This window comes from Cervus canadensis, chromosome 23 (genome assembly GCF_019320065.1).
Source record: "Cervus canadensis isolate Bull #8, Minnesota chromosome 23, ASM1932006v1, whole genome shotgun sequence".
Classification (NCBI taxonomy): domain Eukaryota; kingdom Metazoa; phylum Chordata; class Mammalia; order Artiodactyla; family Cervidae; genus Cervus; species Cervus canadensis.
The window spans coordinates 38,692,434-38,715,603 of NC_057408.1; the positions used below are offsets into that span (position 1 = coordinate 38,692,434).

At 39.3% G+C, this 23,170-nt stretch overlaps 1 protein-coding gene across 17 annotated transcripts in view; it reads right to left on the minus strand.

Moving 5' to 3' along the window:
- Positions 1-23,170, minus strand: part of ASXL3 (ASXL transcriptional regulator 3) — a 187,766-nt gene that overhangs the window by 20,321 nt on the left and 144,275 nt on the right. For 16 of the 17 annotated variants that reach the window (XM_043443979.1, XM_043443978.1, XM_043443985.1 and 13 more), the window contains one exon: positions 774-870. In XM_043443979.1, the coding sequence (XP_043299914.1) occupies positions 774-870 (97 nt within the window). Of the gene's footprint in view, positions 1-773; positions 873-23,170 lie in introns of those variants that run through there. The other variant, XM_043443992.1, reaches the window with a different exon arrangement.

The following is a 23,170-nucleotide window of genomic DNA, read 5'->3' on the forward strand; positions in this document are numbered from 1 at the left end:
GAAAACCCTGTAAAAAGTCACAAGAATAAATGTAGTGAAAGTACAGAAAGGAAATGCACTTAATTCTGCCTAAATCAATTAGGGAAGACCATGCATAGAGCCTGATTCTTGAGTTAGGTTTTGAAAAGTGACCAAGCTTTCATAAAGTAATTAGTTCACAAGGCCCAGAGATACGAACAGTATTGGATGGTGTAGAAAACAAGTGAGATATTGGAGAAGGAACATGAAAGGTAGGACAGAGGAAAGGAAACTGGACTTTAAAATCAGAAAGCAATTCGTATTCTCTAGAAAGAACAGTTTCTACTGTGTATGGGCCACGCTCAGCCATAAGAATGTGCATGGGGAAGGGAGTAAAATTGTGGTAACACTGGATATTTTCTAGTTTTTCAAGAAGACTGATGACTAAAGGAAGGATAAGGCAAAGTGTGGCTTCAGGGGAAGACAATATTAAAAGAAGATTCTTCAGAGTCTTAGGCATTAAGAAAATATATAATATATCAAACATAATTATTAAAATGATTATTCCAAAGAATATCTTGCTATATCAAAATGTTATTATTTTCCATATAAGGCCATGCTTTCTTCAAAAATCCTGGACATCAAAATTGTGAAGTATAATAACAGAATTAATGAAGTCATTTGAAATAGGATGTGAGTTTTAATTCAAGTATACTTCAGTGGGGGAAATGACTTGGGAATCAGAGAAGAGTGCAAATCTCAGAGCAGTATGTGTACTCAAATCTGTCAAATAATAATGGAAAATAGAAATTTACCTTCTGCCAGTCGCTGTTTCCAGCCTTGTGCTGCATATGCAAAGAATTCATTATTTAGAGCTGAAGTACTGAGGCGTAAAATTCCATCACTTCCCATCTAGGAAATAAGCCGACAAAAACAAGATTCCATCAAGAATAATTCAAAGCAAAAGTATGCAGGAAAGAAGCAAAAACTGAGGGTATGTGTGAGAGAGAGAGAGAGAGAAAATGAGAAAGAGAAACAGCAGGGCAGGAGGCAGGGAGGAAAGGAAGGAATTTAACAAAAGATGAATCTCCTAGTAGGAAAACTGCACTGTTTACAGTGAACTATTATAATGACTAAATACAACAATTGAAAGGAAATCTGTATTAGGCATTTCCATTATCAGTGGTGAGTATAACAAATACATGTGGTTTAATCAAAGAAGTTTTATAACTTTATCATTTTAATGTGCTTTAAGTGGTACCAAATTAAAAATCAAGATATGTGCACACCTTTAGATTGAGTTTTTTAAAATTAACTTTTCTAAGTTTTTTGTGAAAGCTAAGGAACTCTAGTCTGATCACTTGGATTCTTCCACTGTCTGAGGTTTAGACAACAGAAAGTTCTGGAGCATATTAAAACATACCCACACTCTCATACAGACCTCTTCCTCTATTCCTCTCACCTCTCTGGATGCACATAGAAAACAGGTATACAAAGTTTAAAATCAGTATATGCTATATACCACTAATGTTTTCCCTCAAATATTTTTAAAATTCATGTATACAAGAGATTCAGAGAAGCATCATCAAACTGGATGCTTTTTTTAACTTTCCAACTATTTACAACATCTTTTCTGGCTATATATTCTGCTTGCTGAGATGGGATAAAAAGAACTAGCGTGTCCTTGACTGACTTTGTAAGTAGCTGTGGAGTGAAGAAAGAACATATAAAAAGTTAAAACAATGCCAAAAATTAGGTGAGTAGGAATTAAGAAGGGCAAAAAAAAAAAGTTAGGGAAGATATCTAGGTGGACCTGAGTATTTGAGAAGAACGTGATGCCAGAGGTGAAATGGATTAGGGTCTTGGGAAATTAACAGGATTGGGACAGGACGATTTTATATAAAGCATACAGTACAGAGTGTAGACTGTGTTGTGGACGCAGGATGTCGCAATCAGTAACTGGACAGTTCATGAAGAGGTGAAGATGTTTTAGCTTGCTACTCAAAGGCTTGGCAAACTGTAGCTCCAGTTATATTTTCAAAGATTCCTTTTTATTCTGACAAACACACTCATATCCTAAGCTCTAAGAAGTCTCTGTCATCTGAAAACACACTCAGATTTCTTATCCCCATGTATTTGGGGGTTTGTCTTCTTTACACTCCATTTTTACTCACAGAAATGCTGTCCCTCTTTTAAAATTTAACTCAAATCATGACTTCATGAATGTGTCAGCTAAACCATCATTCAGGAGCAAAGGAGAAAACTGAGTCTAAAACTAAACCTTATACTAGCCACTCTAAATGGAATCTCTTGTTGTTCAGTCGCTCAGTCGTGTATGACTGTGCGATCCTATGGACTGCAGCACCAGGCTCCTCTGTCCTTCACTATCTTGGAGTTTGCGCAAACTCATGTCCATGCAGTGATGCCATCCAAATATCTCATCCTCTGGTACCCCCTTTTCCTCCTGACCTAAATGGACTAGTGGTCAAAAAATCCAGAGAAGAGAGGCATGAACAGATGGGACATAAGCTGAATGCTGCCATCGCAACAGCCACAGATTAGAGATCTTGAATTTCCTAAGATACTGATAGCCACACTAAAATATTTAATCCACTTGGAAAATTTCACACTAGACTCTTCACTCATGGATTCACCACTTCCTCCCAATGATTTCATCTTCATCCAATAGATACTTATTGCACGCGTGCATACTCAATTGCTTCAGTCGTGTCTGACTCTTGCGAGCCCATGAACTGTAGCCCCCTGGCTCCTTTGTTCATGGAATTCTCCAGGCAAGGATGCTGGAGTGGGTTGCCATTTCCTCCTCTAGGGGATCTTCCCGACCCAGGGATCAAACCAGCATCTTCTGTGTCTCTTGCATTGGCAGGTGGGTTCTTTACCTCTAGCGCCACCTGGGAAGCCCAGACACTTATTAAGTCACTTATATGAACCCATGTACCTGGCACTTGTCTGGGTGCAGGCAATACAGTGGCAGTAAAAGCAAGAGCCTCTAACCTCATGTTCGAATATACTCCACATACAGCAGATGCTTCTGGTCCCTGTATCTCTCCCACCCACCTGGGCTCAGCACAGCTGTGACGTCTGGCGACCCTGCCATGCCAGTCCCCACCTCAGGGTCTCGCCACAGCCCCAGAATGGGAGTGGATAAATGTCCTTGCCTTCCCGCCTTCTGACTGGACAATTCTAGGACATCACCTTTTGGGATGCTGTTACGAACTGAACCAAAGGGTGCCATTTGGTGCTGTGTCCCCAACACTTAGAACAAGTGGGTGGAAGGCAAGTGCTTTGAAGAGAAAAATGAAGTAGTTTACTATGAGGTGCACTTATGGAAGACATGAACAAAGTTGGATTTTCTACATTTGAGCATACGCATTTGCTGAACAACCTGGAGTCCATGCACAATGCCTGTTATATTGCAGGTACTCAATAAATGTTTATTGCACCCTCCTTGCTTTGTGTAAGTGAAAGATTTAAAACTGAACTTCAGTAGCTGACATGCAGGATTTTAGTTTGGTATATTTTGCCAGGCCAGGGGACATGATGAGTTATTAATTGACATTTCAGCATAATTTTAAGACACAAAGAAATACCAGGTCCAGATTAGCTCTCAGAGTCTCAAGATTTCAACACATGAAAATGCACGACAGTGTGAAATGACCACATTCAAGAATATGGAAGCTAGCCCTAGAGGAAACTGTTTTTCTTTTAAAACAGAAAAATAATATTAATGGCCAGGCTTCCAGCCTGTATGAGACAGCACAATTAAACACGAGGGCTGAATTAGACTTAGGAAATACGTGCCAATAAAACTTTTGAAACACACAATTAATTTTATGGCCTTTAAGAAATACTGTCCAAAAGACATGGCATTTTAATGAGCTGGAACAATAAACATTTCTGAAAGGTTTACTTATTTATCACCGAACTATAAATTCTTGCTTTTTCTGATTACCCACAATAGAAATATTCATTCTATGTAACTTTCTTACAATGAAGAATCTAAAGAAGTTATTGATAAGTTATGTTTTGTTTTTAATTAGAAGGAGAAAAACTCTGTGTGTGCTCACTGCTATGGAAGAAACTAAGTGTGAGGAAGGAAATCTTATTTGTGGAGAAATCCTTTCACGAAGATTTAAGTCTTGATTGGTGAGTATATCATTTGGGGTTGATTACATTAACATACATTTTATGGGATGTCTGTCAGTGGAATGCAAAGGATTAAAAAGTTGTTGCTACTTACAAGCCATCCAATGTTTGATGTTCAATTAATATTGTTCTATATGAGACTATATCTTAGGTTAATAATAATCCTTTGCACATCTGATAGATTATTTATCCCTTTTTCTAATTTGGGATTTCCTGCAAGTGATTTGGATTTCCCAGATGGTGCTAGTGGTAAAGAACCTGCCTGCCAATGCAGGAGACATGAGAGATGAAGGTTTGATCCCTGGGTTGGGAAGATCCCCTGGAGAAGGGATGGCAACCCACTCCAGTATTCCTGCCTGGAGACTCCCAAGGATGGAGGCGCCTGGCGGGCTACAGTCCACAGGGTGGCAAAGAGTTGGACATGACTGAAGCGACTTAGCACGCAAGTGATTTGGAATGGATGGCACGTGGGCTGCTTAGATGAACAGTGAGAAACATGCTGGAGAGTCAGAAAGTGGCTAAATCCTAATGGGGCATCTAGACAGACCAAGCAGTTTGGAATTTGTTCTACAGGTAGTGGGGAGGGAGTCACTCGAAATGAAGTCAAAACAAGATGAAAACGTTCATGCTGAGTGTGTGCAGGGAAGCAGACTGTCAGTCTGTCGATGTAGATGGTGTGGGTGTGTCCAGGATGGGCCTCTCTGCTCATTGCTGATCAAGGACACCAGAGCCGACACTTGAATGAGTGAAGGAGAAGCCACCAGCCATCGGCGGCGGGGGAGGCGGGGGGTATGCTCAGTGGATGGATATACTTGCAGAGGCCCTCAGGTGGGGCTTGCGAGGAGGCCCTAAGAGCTGGAGAGACCTTAATAGTGGGAGGAACAGGAGCTCAAAGACCAGAATCATACTGGGCCTAGCAGCCCACTGAAAAGACTAGCTTGTCCCTCCTGAGTGAGCTGGAGAGCCTCTGGGGGAATTGGGCCCAACAATGAAAAGCTCTGACATTTCAAATGGAGAGCTCTGACTGTTATGTTTAAAAAAGACTTCAGAGCTGCCCAAGAGCAATATAAATACCAGGTCACATCTGTGATTTTAATTTTTCTAATAATCACACTGAAAGAAGTAAAAAGAAACATGAAACTCATTCTAATAACACAGTTTTAATCCAGCCTATCCAAGATGTTGTTTCAATATATAATCAATATGAGATATTGTTAATGAACTATTTCTCATCCTCTCTGTATACTAATCCTTTGATGTCCACTATGTATTTTTAGAACATATCTCAGTTTAGATAACCCATATTTCTAAAGCTCCACAGTCACTGCTGGCTAGCAGCTACTGTTGTGGAGAGCACAGTTTTAGAAGACAAGAGACTCACCAGGGACATGAGGATGTAGTTACTGAGATAATCTAGATGCACTAGGTTGATAGCTACAGAGGTGGTGAGAAAGGTTGGGTTCCAATTATATTTGGAAGGTTGAGTCAATAGTACTTGATGATGGACTGGGTGTGTGGTATGAGAGAAAGTGAGCAGGCAAGGATGACGCCTAAGACTTCTGGCCTTGGCAATTAAAATTATGAATTGGTATTTATTACAATGGAAAAAATGGGAGGAGGAGGTTTAGTTTGGAACCAATTAAGATTGAGATGCTGATTATAATTCCAATTGAGGTCTTTTACCTATCATTCTGCATACAGTGTAAAGAATGCCCTGGACAAATGTAGAACTAAAAACAGGGACTTCTGGCAAGAAGTAACAAGAGAAGACCAAGGAACAAATGATGAAAAGTATTGAGACTACTCAGCAGCAGGAGTAAAGATGGATGACATGCAGAAGTATGGGAATCAGAAATGATGGGGCTGGGTGAGCATGTGTGAGTGGTGAATGAGCTAAAGGCTTGAAAGATGATTCCCAAGAAGAAGGCTTGGCTAATTTGGTGGATGCTGGAAAGAGACATTAGGACAGGTAAAAGCACAAGGGGGGAGTGGTGTCTTAGACAAAGAAATGGTGGAATTTCCTTTGGATATGCTAATATAAGGGTATGGAGAAGGCAATCAAGTAAAGGTGATCTAATCAATACTGGAAACTCAGGGAAGAAGCTCACTGGTGAGGAAGGAATCAAGCATAGAAAATTTGTCATTAGTAGCAAAGAAAGTGTAATTGAAAACATGGATATGAATGAGAACACCCAGGAAGAGCTAACCAAAAGAGAAGATGGTGTAAAGCAGAGGCCCGAGGATCACCAACACAGAAGGAATGGGCAGAAGTAAATCCTGCTAGGAAGACTGAGCAAAATCAGTCACAGGTGGGAAGAAAATCGAAGCAGATGGCATCACAGCTGAAAGAAAAGAGTTTCCAGAAGATGAGCTGTACTGTGTATGTACTAATATCTACAGAGCCATATGAGATTCCTCAGGTCAACACTGTGTATAGTACACTATACTAGCTGTTATGTCCAATAAAACAATCAATAGGGTCTTTAGAGCAAGGACAACCTAGTCAGTGAGAGATCAACCAAGAATCTAATGCAACAGCAAAAGAGGAATGAGCAGACAGACTATAAGCAATTATTACTAACCCTCTTATACCTTGGAACAAGCATCCAGTGCCCTTGTATTCTATACTCCAGGAAGAATTAAAGTTGGGGAATTCATCCTCTCTAAACGGTAATTTTTCATTTTTTACCTTACCATTAAGTATGATTCAGATGGCTCAAGAGACTCTCTTATAAGTATGGCTCAAGTTTTATCCATAAGAGAAAATGTAATTTTTTAAGCATAAAGTTAGACATAAAAAATGAAAGAGGGCTGCTGAGAGAGATGGATTAGTAAGGGAGAAAGAATCAACGGTATACTAAAGACAATTTGGCCAATAATTTTTGAATGCTATTTCTAAAACTGCATTAAGACAACATTTTCTAAACTATGCTTTGCAAAACAGGGATTTTTCAAATGAGGAATTACAATTTTAATGGATAATCTATCTAAAAGGAAATTGATTCTACTATCCAATAAATATAGCCTATACTTACTAAATATGATAGAATGATTTTCTTTACTGCATGTATTCTTGAATATGTTAGGATTTATTTTAAAGCATCATGCAGTATTTCCCAAACTTTTAAACCTTGCAGTCCTCTTCTAGAAAATTATCAACATCTCATGGAACAAAAACAAGTGTTCTCCAAAATACAGTTTGGGAGATGATGTATTGGGTTGGCCAAAAAGTTCATTCAGGTTTTTCTATAATACTCTCTTATAGGGAAAAAAAAATACCATCTTAAGGAAAACATGGAATGAACTTTTGGCCAACTCAGTATTAAAAGTTGTGAAAGTGTCATTGTCAGAAGCAGTCAAAAGAGATAAATCTACCACAGTGAATTTGCACACACTAGGTACTAAATCCTTGTTAAGCAAAATGAACGAAAATTTCTAAGATCTGGACATGGGATAATTTTCTGTCCGTTGCAAAAATCAAATATTCATAATAAATAAAAAAGCAAAAACAGTAAAGGATGATGCTATAAGTCTAAAAACCTCAATTTCAAAGCCCACTGCAAGAAACAATTAGTTCACATTACTTTTAAAAATTATATCAAAGTATGTGTGTGCATGCTCAGTTGCTTCAGTCATATTGGACTCTTCATGACCCTGGGAACTGTAACCCACCAGGCTCTGCTGTCCATGGGATTCTCCAGGCAAGAATACTGGAGTGGGTTGCCATGCCCATCTCCAGGGGATTTTCCTGACCCAGGTATCAAACCCACATCTTCTGTGTCCCCTGCTTGCAGGTGGATTCTTTATCACTGAGCCACCAGGGAAGCCCATATCAAAGTATAAGTGCATATAACAACTTTTCTTTAAATACACTGAAACTGTCATTATAAAATTGTAATAAAGACTATCTGGAACTATATGGATGTCAAAGAAAAAAAATGCAACATTTTCATCTTTCCTCCACCTAATTTTTAAAAAATGTGCATGGAATTAAGCTAATGTGAACAAAAAGAAATCTCAGAAAATATTACCAAAGAAATCAACATTTAGATGGAAAAGCAGAAGGCTTTTCTGTCATCACTGTCATAATGGGCCATTAAAATTGGTTTTATAATAAAAGCCTCTCTTCTGAGTCAAGCTGATTCCTTTTCTTCCTACCACTCGCTCCTCAGGAAATCCCTGCTGAATGCTATGATGGAAACCACAAGATAAGTAGTTGAGCAGGGAAGAATTTGGGAGGTGGAAGATCCACTCTACTGAGGGTGATGGCAGGTGTAACTGTTAACTAGAACAAAGCTCCCGAGGCAGAGGTGTGGGTAACATTTAATTATTAAATGAGATGTGAGAGTATGTACACTGCCAAGGGGTTTGAAAACAAAAGAAGATTATAAGATGACAAAATAACAGCTAGTCTTGTGGGAGTAGATTCTCACCTTCTCATTAAAAAATACACGTAAACATATATGTGGGTCGGGAAGATTCCCTGGGGAAGGGAATAGCTACCCACTCCAGTGTTCTTGCCTGGAGAATTTCATGGACAGAGGAGCCTGGCAGGGCACAGTCCATGAAGTCACAAAGAGTTGGATATGCCTGGGCAACTAACACTTTCACTTTTTTCATATACCTATATAATCATGTGTAACTATGTGTGTGTAATAAAGTTTTCTTCATTTTCTTTATCTGGAAACACTCTTTAACAATCCGATGACTTGGCTCAGATAAGCACTGCCTTTGGAATGGAATCTCTTGCACCTCTCAAGTGAATTGTTCACCAACCTCCCCAAGCCTCCAAGTCGACAGAGGAGGTCTTCAATTAAGAGGTTAGGAAGGCCATGCCCCAGGGTAAGACCTGCTGGCAATCAATTTCTCAGGTCCCAATTAAGGAGCAAAAGGAATTCCCTAGAAATAAGAGAAAAAGATTTTCTCATAATTGCTGCTATGAATTTCAGCATTTACAATCAGAAGATCTACACTTGAGGGATGTGTATGATATTAAAAACATATGAAAACAGCATTTTGGTATTGATTCTTAAAAGACTTCAATTATTGAGTTTCAATTACTTTACTTACATGAGATTTACCTTAATCTTATATACAGTATTAAAAGCAAATATCATTTTCTAAAGACGTTTTATACATTTACATTCTGCCACTTTTTCTAAGAATCACCCTATTTTAAATTGCAAAGGGAGGAATCTCTCTGTTTAAAGTGCTATAATGTCTCTAATGCTTCAGCATCCTGCCCAGAAGATACATAGCCTGTGGTGAAATAGGTAAAGATAGTGAAATACAGACATCTAAAGGCAAAAGTCAAGTCATGGACAGATCAAGCTTTAATCACCCTTTCAAAATTAGAGAAGTATGTTTTGATCCTTATGGTTCATCTTTTTCATTAAACTTTGTGAACAACCCCTGGCCACATACTGGGACAATCTGACAGGCCTTGAGAAGTGACTTCTTTGATCCAAATGCAGATAAACAAAATTTGAACATGTTTTAGCAAATATGAGAATGTGTGTATATCTTAAAAGACATTCTCCCTTATAATTGTATTTTTATCAATGTTCCCTTTGTGGGAGGGAAATGAAAAAGCAAACTTCCAAAGCAACCATATAATACTAAAGTTTTATGTAGTGAAAAAAGTTCATGTTCTTGTACAGATAAAACAAGGGTCTGTTACAATGTAGTGGGAATCAATGAATCACTCTTTCTGCTTGTAATACACAGAACAGCTGTGTTTAATTGACTATCTATTAGTCACTCATTTCTTTAACAAACATTTCATAAGAAGCTACTACTTGCCAGGGACTGTGAAATGGACAGATAGCTTCTGCTGCCATAAGAGCTTATTAATATCTAGGATAGGACAGAAAAAAAAATAAATGTTCAATATAATGGTACAGTAAGTACCCAGAGGAGGAAAAAGATGCTATAACAACTTCCAGGCCTGGTTAACTAGTATGCCTTTAGGTTCCCCTTTTATAGTCTGTTAATATCTATGCCTGAAGTCTACTCCTCTCCCCAGTTAAACAATGGCCCAGCCATAGCTATATTTATAATAATAAGTATAATTAATTTAGTACCTATGTAGGTAAGTTGTAAAACAGGATTTGATCACTCAAATGAATATATTTCTATTCTACCATGAGGCTTCCTTTAATTAACATGCAGGCATTTATTCTTCTACTCAAAACCTTTATGTGCTAGGTGTTGCGACAAAAACAACAATAAACAAAAAGATAGGTCCTGTCCTGTAACACTGTAATGAAAAATTGTGCAACATGTACAATGAGAAAATGTTCCAGGTCCATGTGGGTAGGAAGGATTCTCTGAGATACTAATTTCTAGGCAGTGATGTATGTGAAGGCAGGGATGAGTAAGCCCTGTAAAAGGTGAAGGATAGCTCAGCTGGTAAATCATCTGCCTGCAAGACGGGAGACCTGGGTTCGATCCCTGGGTTGGGAAGCTCCCCTGGAGAAGGGAAAGACTACCCACTCCAGTATTCTGGCCTGGAGAATTCCATGGACTGTATGGTCCATGGGGTCACAAAGAGTCAGACAAGACTGAGCGACTTGCACTTTCACTTTCATCAAAACTCTGAAAAGGGAGGTAAAGGATATGGTTTGAAGAGAAATGGGGTTGAGAGTGTGGTAGCTGAAGGATTATGGAGCATCAAGATTTGTTGCTGTTGTTTATGCATATTTACTTTTCTTAAAATGGATATTCTTAGCTGAGAAAGATCCACCTCTACAGGATTTAATTTCTTTACTTGTAAACTAAGGATAACAAACTATACTTCACAGAGTTTTTGTGAGGATTAAATCCCTAAATATGTATAAAATGCTTTGACTAGGGCTCATTTAGGGAAACATCTCAAGAAGTTTGGCTGTAATAATAACTACTAGTAGATGTGACAGACACACCCCAGAGTACCCCTGATGTACCTCTGTGTGTGTGCACGTGTGTGTATGTGTGTCTGTGTGTGCATGTGTGCGTGTATGTGTATCTCTGTGTGTGTGCATGTGTGTATGTGTGTGTGCGTGCGTGCATGTGTGTCTCTGTGTGTGTGCGTGCATGTGTGTGTGTCTGTGTGCTGTGTATCTGTGTGCTAGTGTCATTGTTCACTCGCTAAGTCATGTCTAACTCTTTGCGACCCCATGGACTATAGCATGCCAGGCTCCTCTGTCCATGGGATTCTCCAGGCAAGAATACTGGAGTGGGTAGCCATTCCCTTCTCCAGGGGATCTTCTCAACCCAGGGATCAAACCTGCATCTCCTGCACTGCAGGCAGATGCTTTACCACTGAGCCACCAGGAAGGCCCTTGCGTATCTGTGTTCAGGGGATTAAAAGAGAGAATACACGACTCTAAGCAGCACTACCAAGGAAGATGGATTAAAAAGAAAGAACTGACTAACCTCCATGGCGATAGGCACTCACATTCCATGACAGAGTAGCTACTTAATAAATACTTTTTTATTTTGTTGTGGTTTAGCTGTCTCACTATTTGATGCATCTATGTAACCTTATCCAGTCTTTCGATGGCGGTGCCAAAAAGATGCTTTCGTTAGGGGTGGAAAAAAAAACCAACTGATTTTATAAGGAACATACAGAGAGCAGGAGCTAATTTCAGGTACTGTTTCTGATGTAAAGTCACAAAGAGGAAAACAAAGCAGACAACGGATTTTAGCTTTCACCCAAGGGGTTATCAACACCAGGGTTATGTTACTGTAACACAACCTCCCAAAGTGAGACCAATGTATATTTTCAAATTAAATCAATTAGTTGTGCAGCAAAACAGAAAATGGAAGGAATACTCTGGTAGGCTTTAAAGCCTTCCGGAGTAGAATGTAGAGGCTACTGTAATAAATTAAAACAAAAAACATTACAACAAACTTCTGATATTTGAAAGATGCTCCGTGGCATTCTCCTTAGGTAAGTTACCCAGCATAGCAAAGTGGAAAGAGGGCTAAATTTAAAGTCAGAAAATCAGGCTGCTCATCCCAGTTTTGCATTTCCTATTGGTCTGAAGATGCTCCAGATTCTTAACAGCTTCCAGTCTCTGTCTCATTACTCAATGGAAAAGTAAACAAACTTGCAAAGCTGTTACATGAATTAGAAATAACAAATGGAAAGAACTCAACCACTTTCTAGTGAGTGAGATTTTAAAAGATACTACTTATGAAAAGCGATGTTTTAAAAGATCACTATCTAATAATACTAACCATCATTTACTGAGTAGTTAGGCTATGATCTTTTAAACCTGGGAATTCTTAAGTATGTTCTTTTTCAGTTGACATCACTTGAACCCATACACCACTGATACCGAAGAAGCAACATTTGGAAGCAGTTACCTGCTTTTGAAACTAGGTATCATAGCTGGAGAGCAGTGTGAGGTAGATACTGTTGTCTTACTGTTGGCTTGTCACCTGAACTCTGCTGTTCCTATCTGAGTAATCAGTCCCTTAACCTTGAGCAATATTAGTCCTGCTACCCAGGCCAAAGCTGGCTGGCCCAGAGATCAGTGTCAAAGACAAAGCTGTCACAGAGAGACATTCTATGAATTGAGATAACCAATTAATTACATCCTCCCTATTTCACAGAAAGAAATAAGGTCTGAAACACCACAAGAGATGTCTTGAGAAGAACCAAGATATACCAGATCATCTAACAAGAGAATGGAGAGGTCTATACACCTAACTCCTTCCTCCTCCCCTGTAATTACTTAAAATCCTCCCCACCAACTCATCAGATCTCTATTTCTTGCAACCTGAGCCAGGCCAGATGAATACAACTAGAAAGTATTATGCTGAGTAATCTATTAAACATTTTCTACTTTGAAGAGAGGGCGCAGTTCATTGGAGAAAGAAATTCCATTTGAAAGAGAGCCAATGACCACGAAAAAAGCTGAACGGCAATGCAAATGAATAACGAGCCAGCAGTTCAACTTACATAGCATGTTATAAGGGGACAGTTTCATAAAGATAAGACTCTGAATCAACTTGTAAATTTTTATAACAAAATGCCAAACATGCCACTTAAATCAAACCAACACTGAGCACCTATGTGAAAATCCTAAGACACACAAGTCTCCCTTAGTAACAGAGGATGCCTGTCCATCCCAGATAGTTAAATTACTTCTGTCAGATGGCGGCACACCTAACCTCCATTCCTTCACTTCCTCGTTTCCCCAGTACATTCTCTGATAGGAATCCTTGAGATATTATTCCCAGGGAAATAAATAATTTTATGGTTAATTAACTTTATCTACACAAAGTTCAACAAGTTCATTCTCTGCAGAGCTTTGGAGACTTTAACTATGCCAAAAAATATGGCCTTTCTCAAACTCCTGAAAGCTCAGAATGTGGCTCCCCATGGAATATTCTGGGGGAATGGGACTGTGAAGATTGTGTTCACGACAGGAATGGTTGCCTTGTGGTATCTAAAGTACAGCAAGTCAGAGCATTGACAGAGTCAGAGTCTGGCGTACAGAGCAAAGCAAGTCCGAAGGAGAGAAACATCTGATATTAATGCATATATGTGGAATCCAGAAAAATGGTACAGATGAACCTATTTCCAAGGCAGGAATGAAACCCAGATGTAGAGAAGGGACATGTGGACATGGGGCAAGGATGGGGATGGGGGTGGGGGGGAGGGGAGGTGGGATGGATTGAGAGATTGGGATTCACATGTATCACTACCATGGATAAAACAGATAACTAGTGGGAAGCACGGGGAGCCTAGCTCGGTGCTCTGTGATGACCCAGAGGGGTGGGACTGGATAGGGGGAGGTGAAGTAGGTCCAAGAGGGAGGGGATATATGTACACATAGAGCTGATTCACTTCATTGTGCGGCAGAAACTAACACAACATTGTAAAGCAATTATACTTCAAAAACAAAAAACCACTGTTTGTTTTGTGAAAAAATAAATAAATAAACCCCACACACATACCAAAAAAAAAAAAAAAGAATTATAGACTGAGGCTCTATTACTCTATCCCTCAATTGACTGGTCTTTGAAATTCCAATTCAGTGAACTCTCAGCCTGTTGTCAAAGGCCAGAATAAAAGAGGCCTTTGTGAACCCTGTCCTGCTCATTCTTATAAAATTGCCATTGAAACATAATTCACATGCTATCAGGTCTTCCCTACATGTAAACCAATTATTCTGTTTTTTTAAAAGATGAAGTCTGTGTGACTTTCTGCGCTTGTACTCAGCTCCAGAGTATAGCCACCACGAACAGACTCACTGGCATTGGAAAGCAGGAATAAAAATAAGTAAACCACTGAGACCTCACTTGGCCCTCATGTCTGTTGACTTGAGTCACTCGCTGTTGTGGGGTGTGCCGAGGGGAGGGGAAGAGGAGCCCCCCGCCAACTGGAATAACCCTATACCTTCATTTGAGCTCACTGTACTTCAAGCGTGCACTCAACTTGTTTCCAGATAAGGAAACATTACCAATTGTAAATTTTAACTAAACTTGCCACCACAAAAGGAACAAGAGGCTTGGAAAGGTCCCTTCCAAGAAATGAATTCAACATTAGTAAGCAAGTTTAAGCAAAACTAAACAAGAGGAGAGCTGCCAGGAGTGCTTCCAGTATAAATTCACCATGGGTCACATGGAAAGAGGGCTTCCCTTGTGGCTCAGCTGGTAAAGAATCCTCCTGCAATGTGGGAGGCCTGGGTTTGATCCCTGGGTTGGGAAGATCCCCTGGAGAAGGGAAAGGCTACCCACTATAGTATTCTGGCCTGGAGAATTCCATGGACTCTATAGTCCATGGGGTCGCAAAGAGTTGGATGCAACTGAACGACTTTCACTCACTCACTCACTCACTCACATAGCAAGAAGGACCAGGATAAGGAGGATGGGGAATGGGGGAGACTGGAGGGAGATGTGGGGAGATGCATACACTGTGGGTCTAGAGAATACCACCAACTCAGGAAATGACTTGTGGTCTAAAGCTGAGTGAAAGGAAACTTGGACAGAATAAAAAGGATGCTTGCTTCTCAAGGGAAATATGGGAGCAATAATTGGCCTGTTTTAGAGTTAGAACTAACCATATGTCCTTAGGCAAGTTACTGGAACCATATGAAACTCATTTACAAAATGAAGTGATTAAAATAGAAGGCCTTGAATGTTTCTTCCAGACCCAATGTTCTATGACGTCGGAAGAGGGAAGGAACAAGGAATGACAGTGATCCCTGAGATCTAACCCAAAGGCACGCCTGTTAATGAAATTAGGGTAAAACGAAGTATGGAAGAAAGTAGGTGCAGACAAGCTCAAGGAGTGGCCTGATTCCATGGGCTGTGGCCACCTGCACTTAAGGCCAGTGCCTGAATGTCGCTGCCCTAAAAGAATAGATCCCCCTTAGATGTAAGAACTAGAGAGAGAGAGAGAGAGAGAGAGAGAGAGAGTGTGTGTGTGTGTGTGTGTGTGTGGAGAGAGAGAGAGAGAATAAGAAATGCCATTTGAAGTATGTATGTAGGGGTGGGGGGAGAGGGAGATACTTTCACATTTATGGGAACATTCTTGGCCTACAGGGGGCAGAGTGGAAAGATACAGAGGTCCAGCAATGCACCCACAGTCACATAATGCAGAAATGCCCTGCAGTTCATATGCCTTAGGGCTTCCCAGGTGGCACAGTGGTACAGGATCTGCCTGCCAATGCAGGAGTTGCAAGCGACATGGGTTCAATTCCTGGGTCGGGAAGACCCCGTAGAGTAGCAAATGGCACCCAACTCCAGTATTCTTGCCTGGAAAATCCCATGGACAGAGGAGTCTGGCGGGCTACAGTCCATGGGGCTGCAAAGAATCAAGATATGACTGAGCGCGCATGCACGCGCGCACACACACACACCCCCCCCCCCATATGCCTTACAAATGACTCAATGGATGTGCATGCAAGGAAAACACCTGCTATGCTGGTCCAAAGCTAGAATATAAAATCACCTTTTTGAATGGGTTTTGGTATTTACTGAGTTTTCTTTCTTGGCATACACCTAACATATATTTTGAAAGAAAACCGCAACTTGCTGCATTCAGACCTTTTATGAAGGTCACTCACAGAAAACTGCATCACTGAAGTTAACTCCAAACCTTTATCGACAGTCTGCTACGGTGTTTATCAGTCTCCAACTGCAGCCACGGCACTCCCAGTCATTCCACATATAAGTGCATCATTCTACTCCCTAGCAAGCCTACCCAGATGTTGATGCCCGACCATTTACATACCAGAACATGTAACATTTGACTAATAATAATCTCTGCTAATTTCTCTTGTATAATTATATAATTTATATAGTATTTAGAACTACGTGTATAGAAAAATTGTTTTTTCTGTGATTTTTGTTTTAAGGCAGTAAAAAAGCTTTACAAAATACGCATTTTAAAATAGGGTCACTGCTTCTGAAGACTTTACATCGTTGGTTTTAAAAGTTTTGGGTTCACAATGCCTTTTCTACATTACATAATAACTATGAAAGAAACTGGGCTTCCCCAGTAGCTTAGCTGGTAAAGAATCCACCTGCAGTGCAGGAGACTCCAGTTGGATTCCTGGTTTGGGAAGATCCTCTGGAGAACGGATAGGCTACCCACTCCAGGATTCCTGGGCTTCCCTGGTGGCTCAGACGGTAAAGAATCTGCCTGCAGTGCAAGAGACCTCCATTATGCAGAATAGTCCAGTATTCCTTCCTGGAGAATCCCATGGACAGAGGAGCCTGATGGACTATGGCCCATGGGGTCGCAGAAGAACTGGACACAACCGAGCGACCAAGCATGACACACAGCATGAACGAATCTGTGGGTGCAGACTGTGTGGCAAGCTGCTAATCTCCAAGCATTCATCCTGTCCTTCGTTCTTACATCATTACAAACGTTTCCTCTGAGTCTGAGCAGCAGTAGAGAAGATATTTTCCAGACTCTCCTGCAGTTAGGTGTGGCCATGAGACTAAGTTCTCCACAAAGGAAGGTGAGCAAACATAATCTGTGTATCTTGTACATTATTTCTATAAGCTTGCTGTCCACAATCCTTGAACTAGAACATAGATGTGGTAACTTCAACCTCTGGGAATGAAAAGCTCTGAAGGATAGAACTGTCCAATCTCCACAGACCAACTCTCTACTTGCGCACTATGATGTAAGAGGAAGAAAAAAAACTGCTACCATATTTAAGCTGCCCTATGCTGGAACTCTCTAACACAGCAGCATAGCCTCTACCTTGACTAACACACCCTGGAAATAAAGAAACAAAAGCACACACATGCAACATAACGCACATAATTTCAGGAATCCCACAGAACCCTGAAGCATTCCTTGGTGCTCTGAATCAAATATTTTGTAGTAGTTTTAATGGCTCTTAGGAAATGTTTCTTAGGTAGCTAAATTTTAGGTAGTTTAATCTCTCTTAGGTAGCTAAAATGTCTCTTAGGAAACTCATCTTTGAAAACATTGGATGAGCATTTGTTGTGGCGTAGTCACAAGAAAACTCATTTTGTCACCTAGTATTGCAATTGACAGGTGAAACAGGAAAGCATTCTGAAATAGGAAAGCATGGTAAATGATTGGCTTTCCCCCCAATAACCGAAATTCTTTCATATCTCTTCTCTATATGTTCAGGACTGCAAGCCAGTGCTGAATGTCAAGCTCACTTGGGTGTGCTAATGTTAAGTATCAGAAGCAATAATCATTTAGACTTTAAGACTATAATATAGCTCTTCTTTAAGTGAGAGAAATCACTAACATATCATAGTTCATATTCTCTTTCTGTCATTAATACAGAGTAAATTACTAAAGTGATCTTGCAGTAAGTATGTAAAGTGGAAAGCAAAGAACCAAAACCATACTTTATAATTAACTCCTATGAACAAATACACTTTTAAAAAAAACCAAGAATTTAGCAAAATTATAGCCACTGAACTATCAACAGTTGTTCTCAGTGTCTTCCAAAACAACATTATCTATCTTCCCTTTAATTTTATCTCTCTTCTTAGAAAGCAAATAGTATTGCCTGAAGAATAATATTTTGTCCATAAACTAAAAAGTGCAGGAATATGTAAAACTAATTAATTTCATATAGTATGAAAATATAGGACAATAAGGATTTCATATTTTATGATTGCATCACTGTTTTTCCAGCAACTACAGGAATGGATAGAATTTTAATCTTTTTCACAGAAGTTTTGTATTGCTTAACAACACACAAGTGATGATATCAAAACTGAAAACATGGGAAACCAGAGAGGAAATTTTAGGGAAGCAATACTGTAAAAATTCAAGAGATATCTGCAAGAGATACCCACAGACCCCCACCGCCACGCCAAAAGCAGAGTGATCTAATCATACCATATGCTCTCACCCATGGGACACATATGACCTACATGCAAACAGTCAACTGAACCACCAAATTGTACTCATGATAAAAAAGCAGGAATGCTTTTAAAATTCCAAGTTGTTTAAAAATCAGTTACCAGTGACACAATTCATTATGGTAATAACTGAAAAATGTTTCCATCTAATTAAATAATAACCATATACTGACAAGTGAGCAGTCAGTCATTTGGGAATTCAGATAGCCCACAATATATGGTTTTGACCTCATAAACAGGACTCAAATGCAGTTATATAAACATTGTACACAATTAGGTCGGGGAGCTGAACTAAATTTTGAAAGAAAATTATGTCTATTTTGAAAAGCAGTTTGAGGCATATGGCATAAAATCAATTCAAATATTAAATGGGAAGCATGTTCACCAAGTTTGCATATAAAGGCAAAAAGGGGAGCAAATGTGAAGGCCATCAACACCAGAAATTTAAAAAAAAAATTATTTCCCCCAAATGGATAGAAAAATTATGGCAATAAAGTAAATTCAAACATCTGCTTACAAAATAAGAGGTAATTTAGTTAATGTAGAAATCAAGAAAAACCATGATATATACATTGATTCTAAAATGACAAAATTGCTCTCTTGGGCTAAAATACAGGAAACAAAATAGAAAATCTAAATGACATAATAAATCTGGTAAAATGAAAAAAGTCAAGAGCATCTTTAAACAACATTAGAAAAAGAATACAAAGCTATGTATAAGTGTTTTATATATAAATTTATTCCATCATAAACTGTTATAAACATTTTATAAAATAAAGTCTTGGTAAAATATTTTCCCCAGAAACAATCAATCAAACAAAACTTCCCAAACATTCAATAAAAAAAATTAAACTGAAAGTGCCATATGAAAAAAAAAGGAAGTGCCATATGGTTAGGTAAACTGAAAAATCTATATATTTCATTAAATGATGACTAAAGACAATAATGCAGAAATTATTTTATGTTTGAATGAAAAAGATTGTTAAATTTTTCACCAATAGATTATATCTAAACAAGTAGGGAATTATAAATTAGATATTCAAATCAAGGACAGAAACTCAAGGAAAACTTATATTGGTTGGAATCGATACCATTTAGGAAAGATATATGTAGAGATATGTCTTCAACAAGACAAATAGGGAGAGTCTACTTTTTGTTTCTTTGAATATATATATTCAGAAGTTTATAGGCATCCTTTTCCAAGTGAACTATGATCAAGTGAAAGAGGAAACTCAAACTACAAAAGAAAAAAAAAAGTTAATTATGAACAACTTTCTCTAGCCAAGACATTCTAACTGTGAAACTGGGTGGACCCAGTTTTTTTATTCTGACAGTAATGCTAATTACAGTTTCCTAGCTGATCTTAATGAGTTACCAATGAAACAAGGTACAACAAGAAGAGGAAAATAACACATTTAATCCATATCAAAAGCTATGACTCAGCTTTTAAGACAGATCTACCAAACTCATGATACTGTAGCTGGGGGCAGTGGTGGGAGTGGACTGACCAGAAAAGTGGTGGTGAGAAGGAACAGCAAAAGAATTCCCCTTGCATGTATGACAGGACAGATTGGCTATTGCAAAGCCAAATTATGGAAAGAAAAAAATGTGTTTTTAAAAAATTTTTATAACCTTTCATTGAAAGGTAGCATATATAGAAAATGAACAAATCAAAAGTATACAGCCTGATCCATTTTCACAAACTAAACACTTCCATGTTATCAGCATCCACTTTAAGAAAGAGAACAGTTAACGCTAACAGAAGTTCCACCTCCCTGGTACTAATCCCCAAGGATAACAGAATACAACAGATCAGTTGCATCTGGCTTGACCTTTATGGCAATTGACGACATAGTACCATATACTTTTGTATTCAGCACTGATGCTCAGTATGCTTGTGAGATTCATCCACATTGTTGTGAGCAGAGGTAGTTCATCCATTCTCACAGTGGTGAATTCAAACACTGGAATACCACCCAGCAATTGATTTATCCATTCTCTTGTTCACAGGTATCTCAGTAGTTTCCAGGTTTTGGATCTTTCTAGGTGTTGAAACAGCATGACTATAATCATTTCTGCTCATGTCTTTTGGTAAACATATATATGATCCCACTGGGTATAAACAGAGGAATTTAAAGGCTTGACCAATTTTAATAAGTATTGTCAGACCATTTCTCAAAAGTCATTGAAAACTACCAAAGCAAGAGTTCTATGTACTTCACTTCCTCACCAGTATTTGTTACTATCTATAAACGATTCTGAAAAAATTTTTATGTTTATTTGCTTGTAATACTAACCATCTTCCTGGATGTGTAGCTGTATTTCATCATGGTTTCATTTGTGTTTACCTCATGAATAAGGATGCTGAGAACCTTTTCTATGCTTACTGGCTGTTTTTATACCATACTTTTGAAGTGCCAGCTCAGGTTTTTTTCTTTTTCTTAAATTTATAAAAATTATTAGCATTAACAAGGAAATTTAACATAATTGTTGGATAATAATCCATAGTTCAGTTCAGTCACTCAGTCATGTCCGACTCTTTGCAACCCCACGAATCGCAGCACGCCAGGCCTCCCTGTCCATCACAAACTCCCGGAGTGTACTCAAACTCACGCCCATCGAGTCAGTGATGCCATCCAGGCATCTCATCCTCTGTTGTAATCTACAGAGATCAATGTTATTACAAAATGCCAGCACCAAATAGAAAATGACACTACCCTCACAGCAGAAAGCAAACAGGAACTAAAGAGCCTCTTGATGAAGGTGAAGGAGGAGAATGAAAAAACTGGCTTAAAGCTCAACATTCAAAAAATGAAGATCTTCGCATTTGGTCCCATCACTTCCTGGCAAATAGATGGGGAAACAATGGAAACAGTGATAGGCTTTATTTTCTGGGGCTCCAAAATCACTGCAGATGGTAACTTCAGCCATGAAATTAAAAGACGCTTGCTCCTTGGAAGAAAAGCTATGAAAAACCTGGACAGTATGTTAAAAACCAGAGACATTACTTTGCCAACAAAGGTCCATCTAGTCAAAGCTATGGTTTTTCCAGTAGTCATGTATGGATGTGAGAGCTGGACCATAAAGAAGGCTGAGCACCAAAGAATTAATGCTTTGGAACTGTGGTGTTGGAGAAGACTCTTGAGGGTCCCTTTGACTGCAAGGAGATCAAACCTGTCAATCCTAAAGGAAATCAGTCCTGAATATTCATTGGAAGGACTGATGCTGAAGCTGAAGCTACAATAATTTGGCCTCCTTATGCAAAGAGCTGACTCATTAGAAAAGACCCTGATGCTGGGAAAGATTGAAGGCAGGAGGAGAAGGGGACGACAGAGGGTGAGATGGTTGGATGGCATCACTGACTCAATGAACATGAATTTGAGTAAGCTCCAGGAGATGGTGATGGACAGGGAAGCCTGGTGTGCTGCAATCCACGGGGTCACGAAGAGTTGGACATGATGGAGCGACTGAACAATAACAAACAATAGCATGAATACTGCTTTGGAATAAATAAATCGAAACGAAAAATGTGAGATCCTCTGTAACACAGGTTCCCAACCTCTTGTTGTTCACTTGCTGTGTCATGTCTGACTCTTTGCAACCCCGTGGACTACAGCACACCAGGCTTCCCTGCCCTTCAGTATCTCCTGCAGTTTGCTCAAAATAATGTCCACTGAGTCAGTGATACCATCTCATCCTCTGTCACCCCCTTCTCCTCCTGCCCTCAATTTTTCCCAACATCATGGTCTTTCCCAATGAGTCAGCTCTTCCCATCAGCTGACCAAAGTATTGGAACTTCAGCTTCAACATCAGTCCCTCCAATGAATATTCAGAATGTCCTTTAGGATTGACTGGTTTGATCTCTTTGCCATCCAAAGGACTCTCAAGAGTCTCCTCCAGCACCACAATTCAAAAGCATCAGTTCTTCGGCACCCAGCCTTCTTTATGTTCCAACTCTCACCTCCGCACATGACTACTAGAAAAATCAAAGCTTTGACTACACCTCTTAGACTTTGAGCCTTTGACTCAACCTCTTATCCTTAAGATATTCTTCCCCCTGGGGACATTCTGCAACATCAAGAGAATATTTTTCATTGTTAGGACAAAAGGTGTGGGATCCTACTGACCTCTAGTGGGTAGAGATCTGTTGTGCTGGCAAATGTCTTAGAGTGCACAGGACAGCCCTCCCCCAAGCCTGCCCCCCACTGCCCACCTCCAACAGAAGACTATCTTATACAACGTGTCATTAGTGCCAAGGTTGGCAAACCCTGCTGTATACTGAAAACTATAAAACATTCAAAAAGTTAAAGGATAAGTAAACAGGGAGTGGGATATACATTGTTTAATGGATTAGAAGACTTTAACAAAGTATAGATGTCAGAAAGGCATGAAGAAATTCTTTGGGCTGATGAGTATGTTCATTATCTGAACTGCAGTACTGGTTTCAGGGGTGAACATGATATCAACTTGTACACGTTCAAGGTGTGCAGTTTACTTCAAGCCAACCATACTTCAATGGAGCTGTTAAATTATTTGTAATTCTCCAAACTAACATAATTAAAAAAACAACTGAATTTAAGAGACATTCTACATCTATAAAAAAAAAACTGAATCTGTAATTAAAAGTTTTCCACAAGGAGTTTTCCATGTCCAGCTAACTCTGTAAGTGAATTTTTCCAAA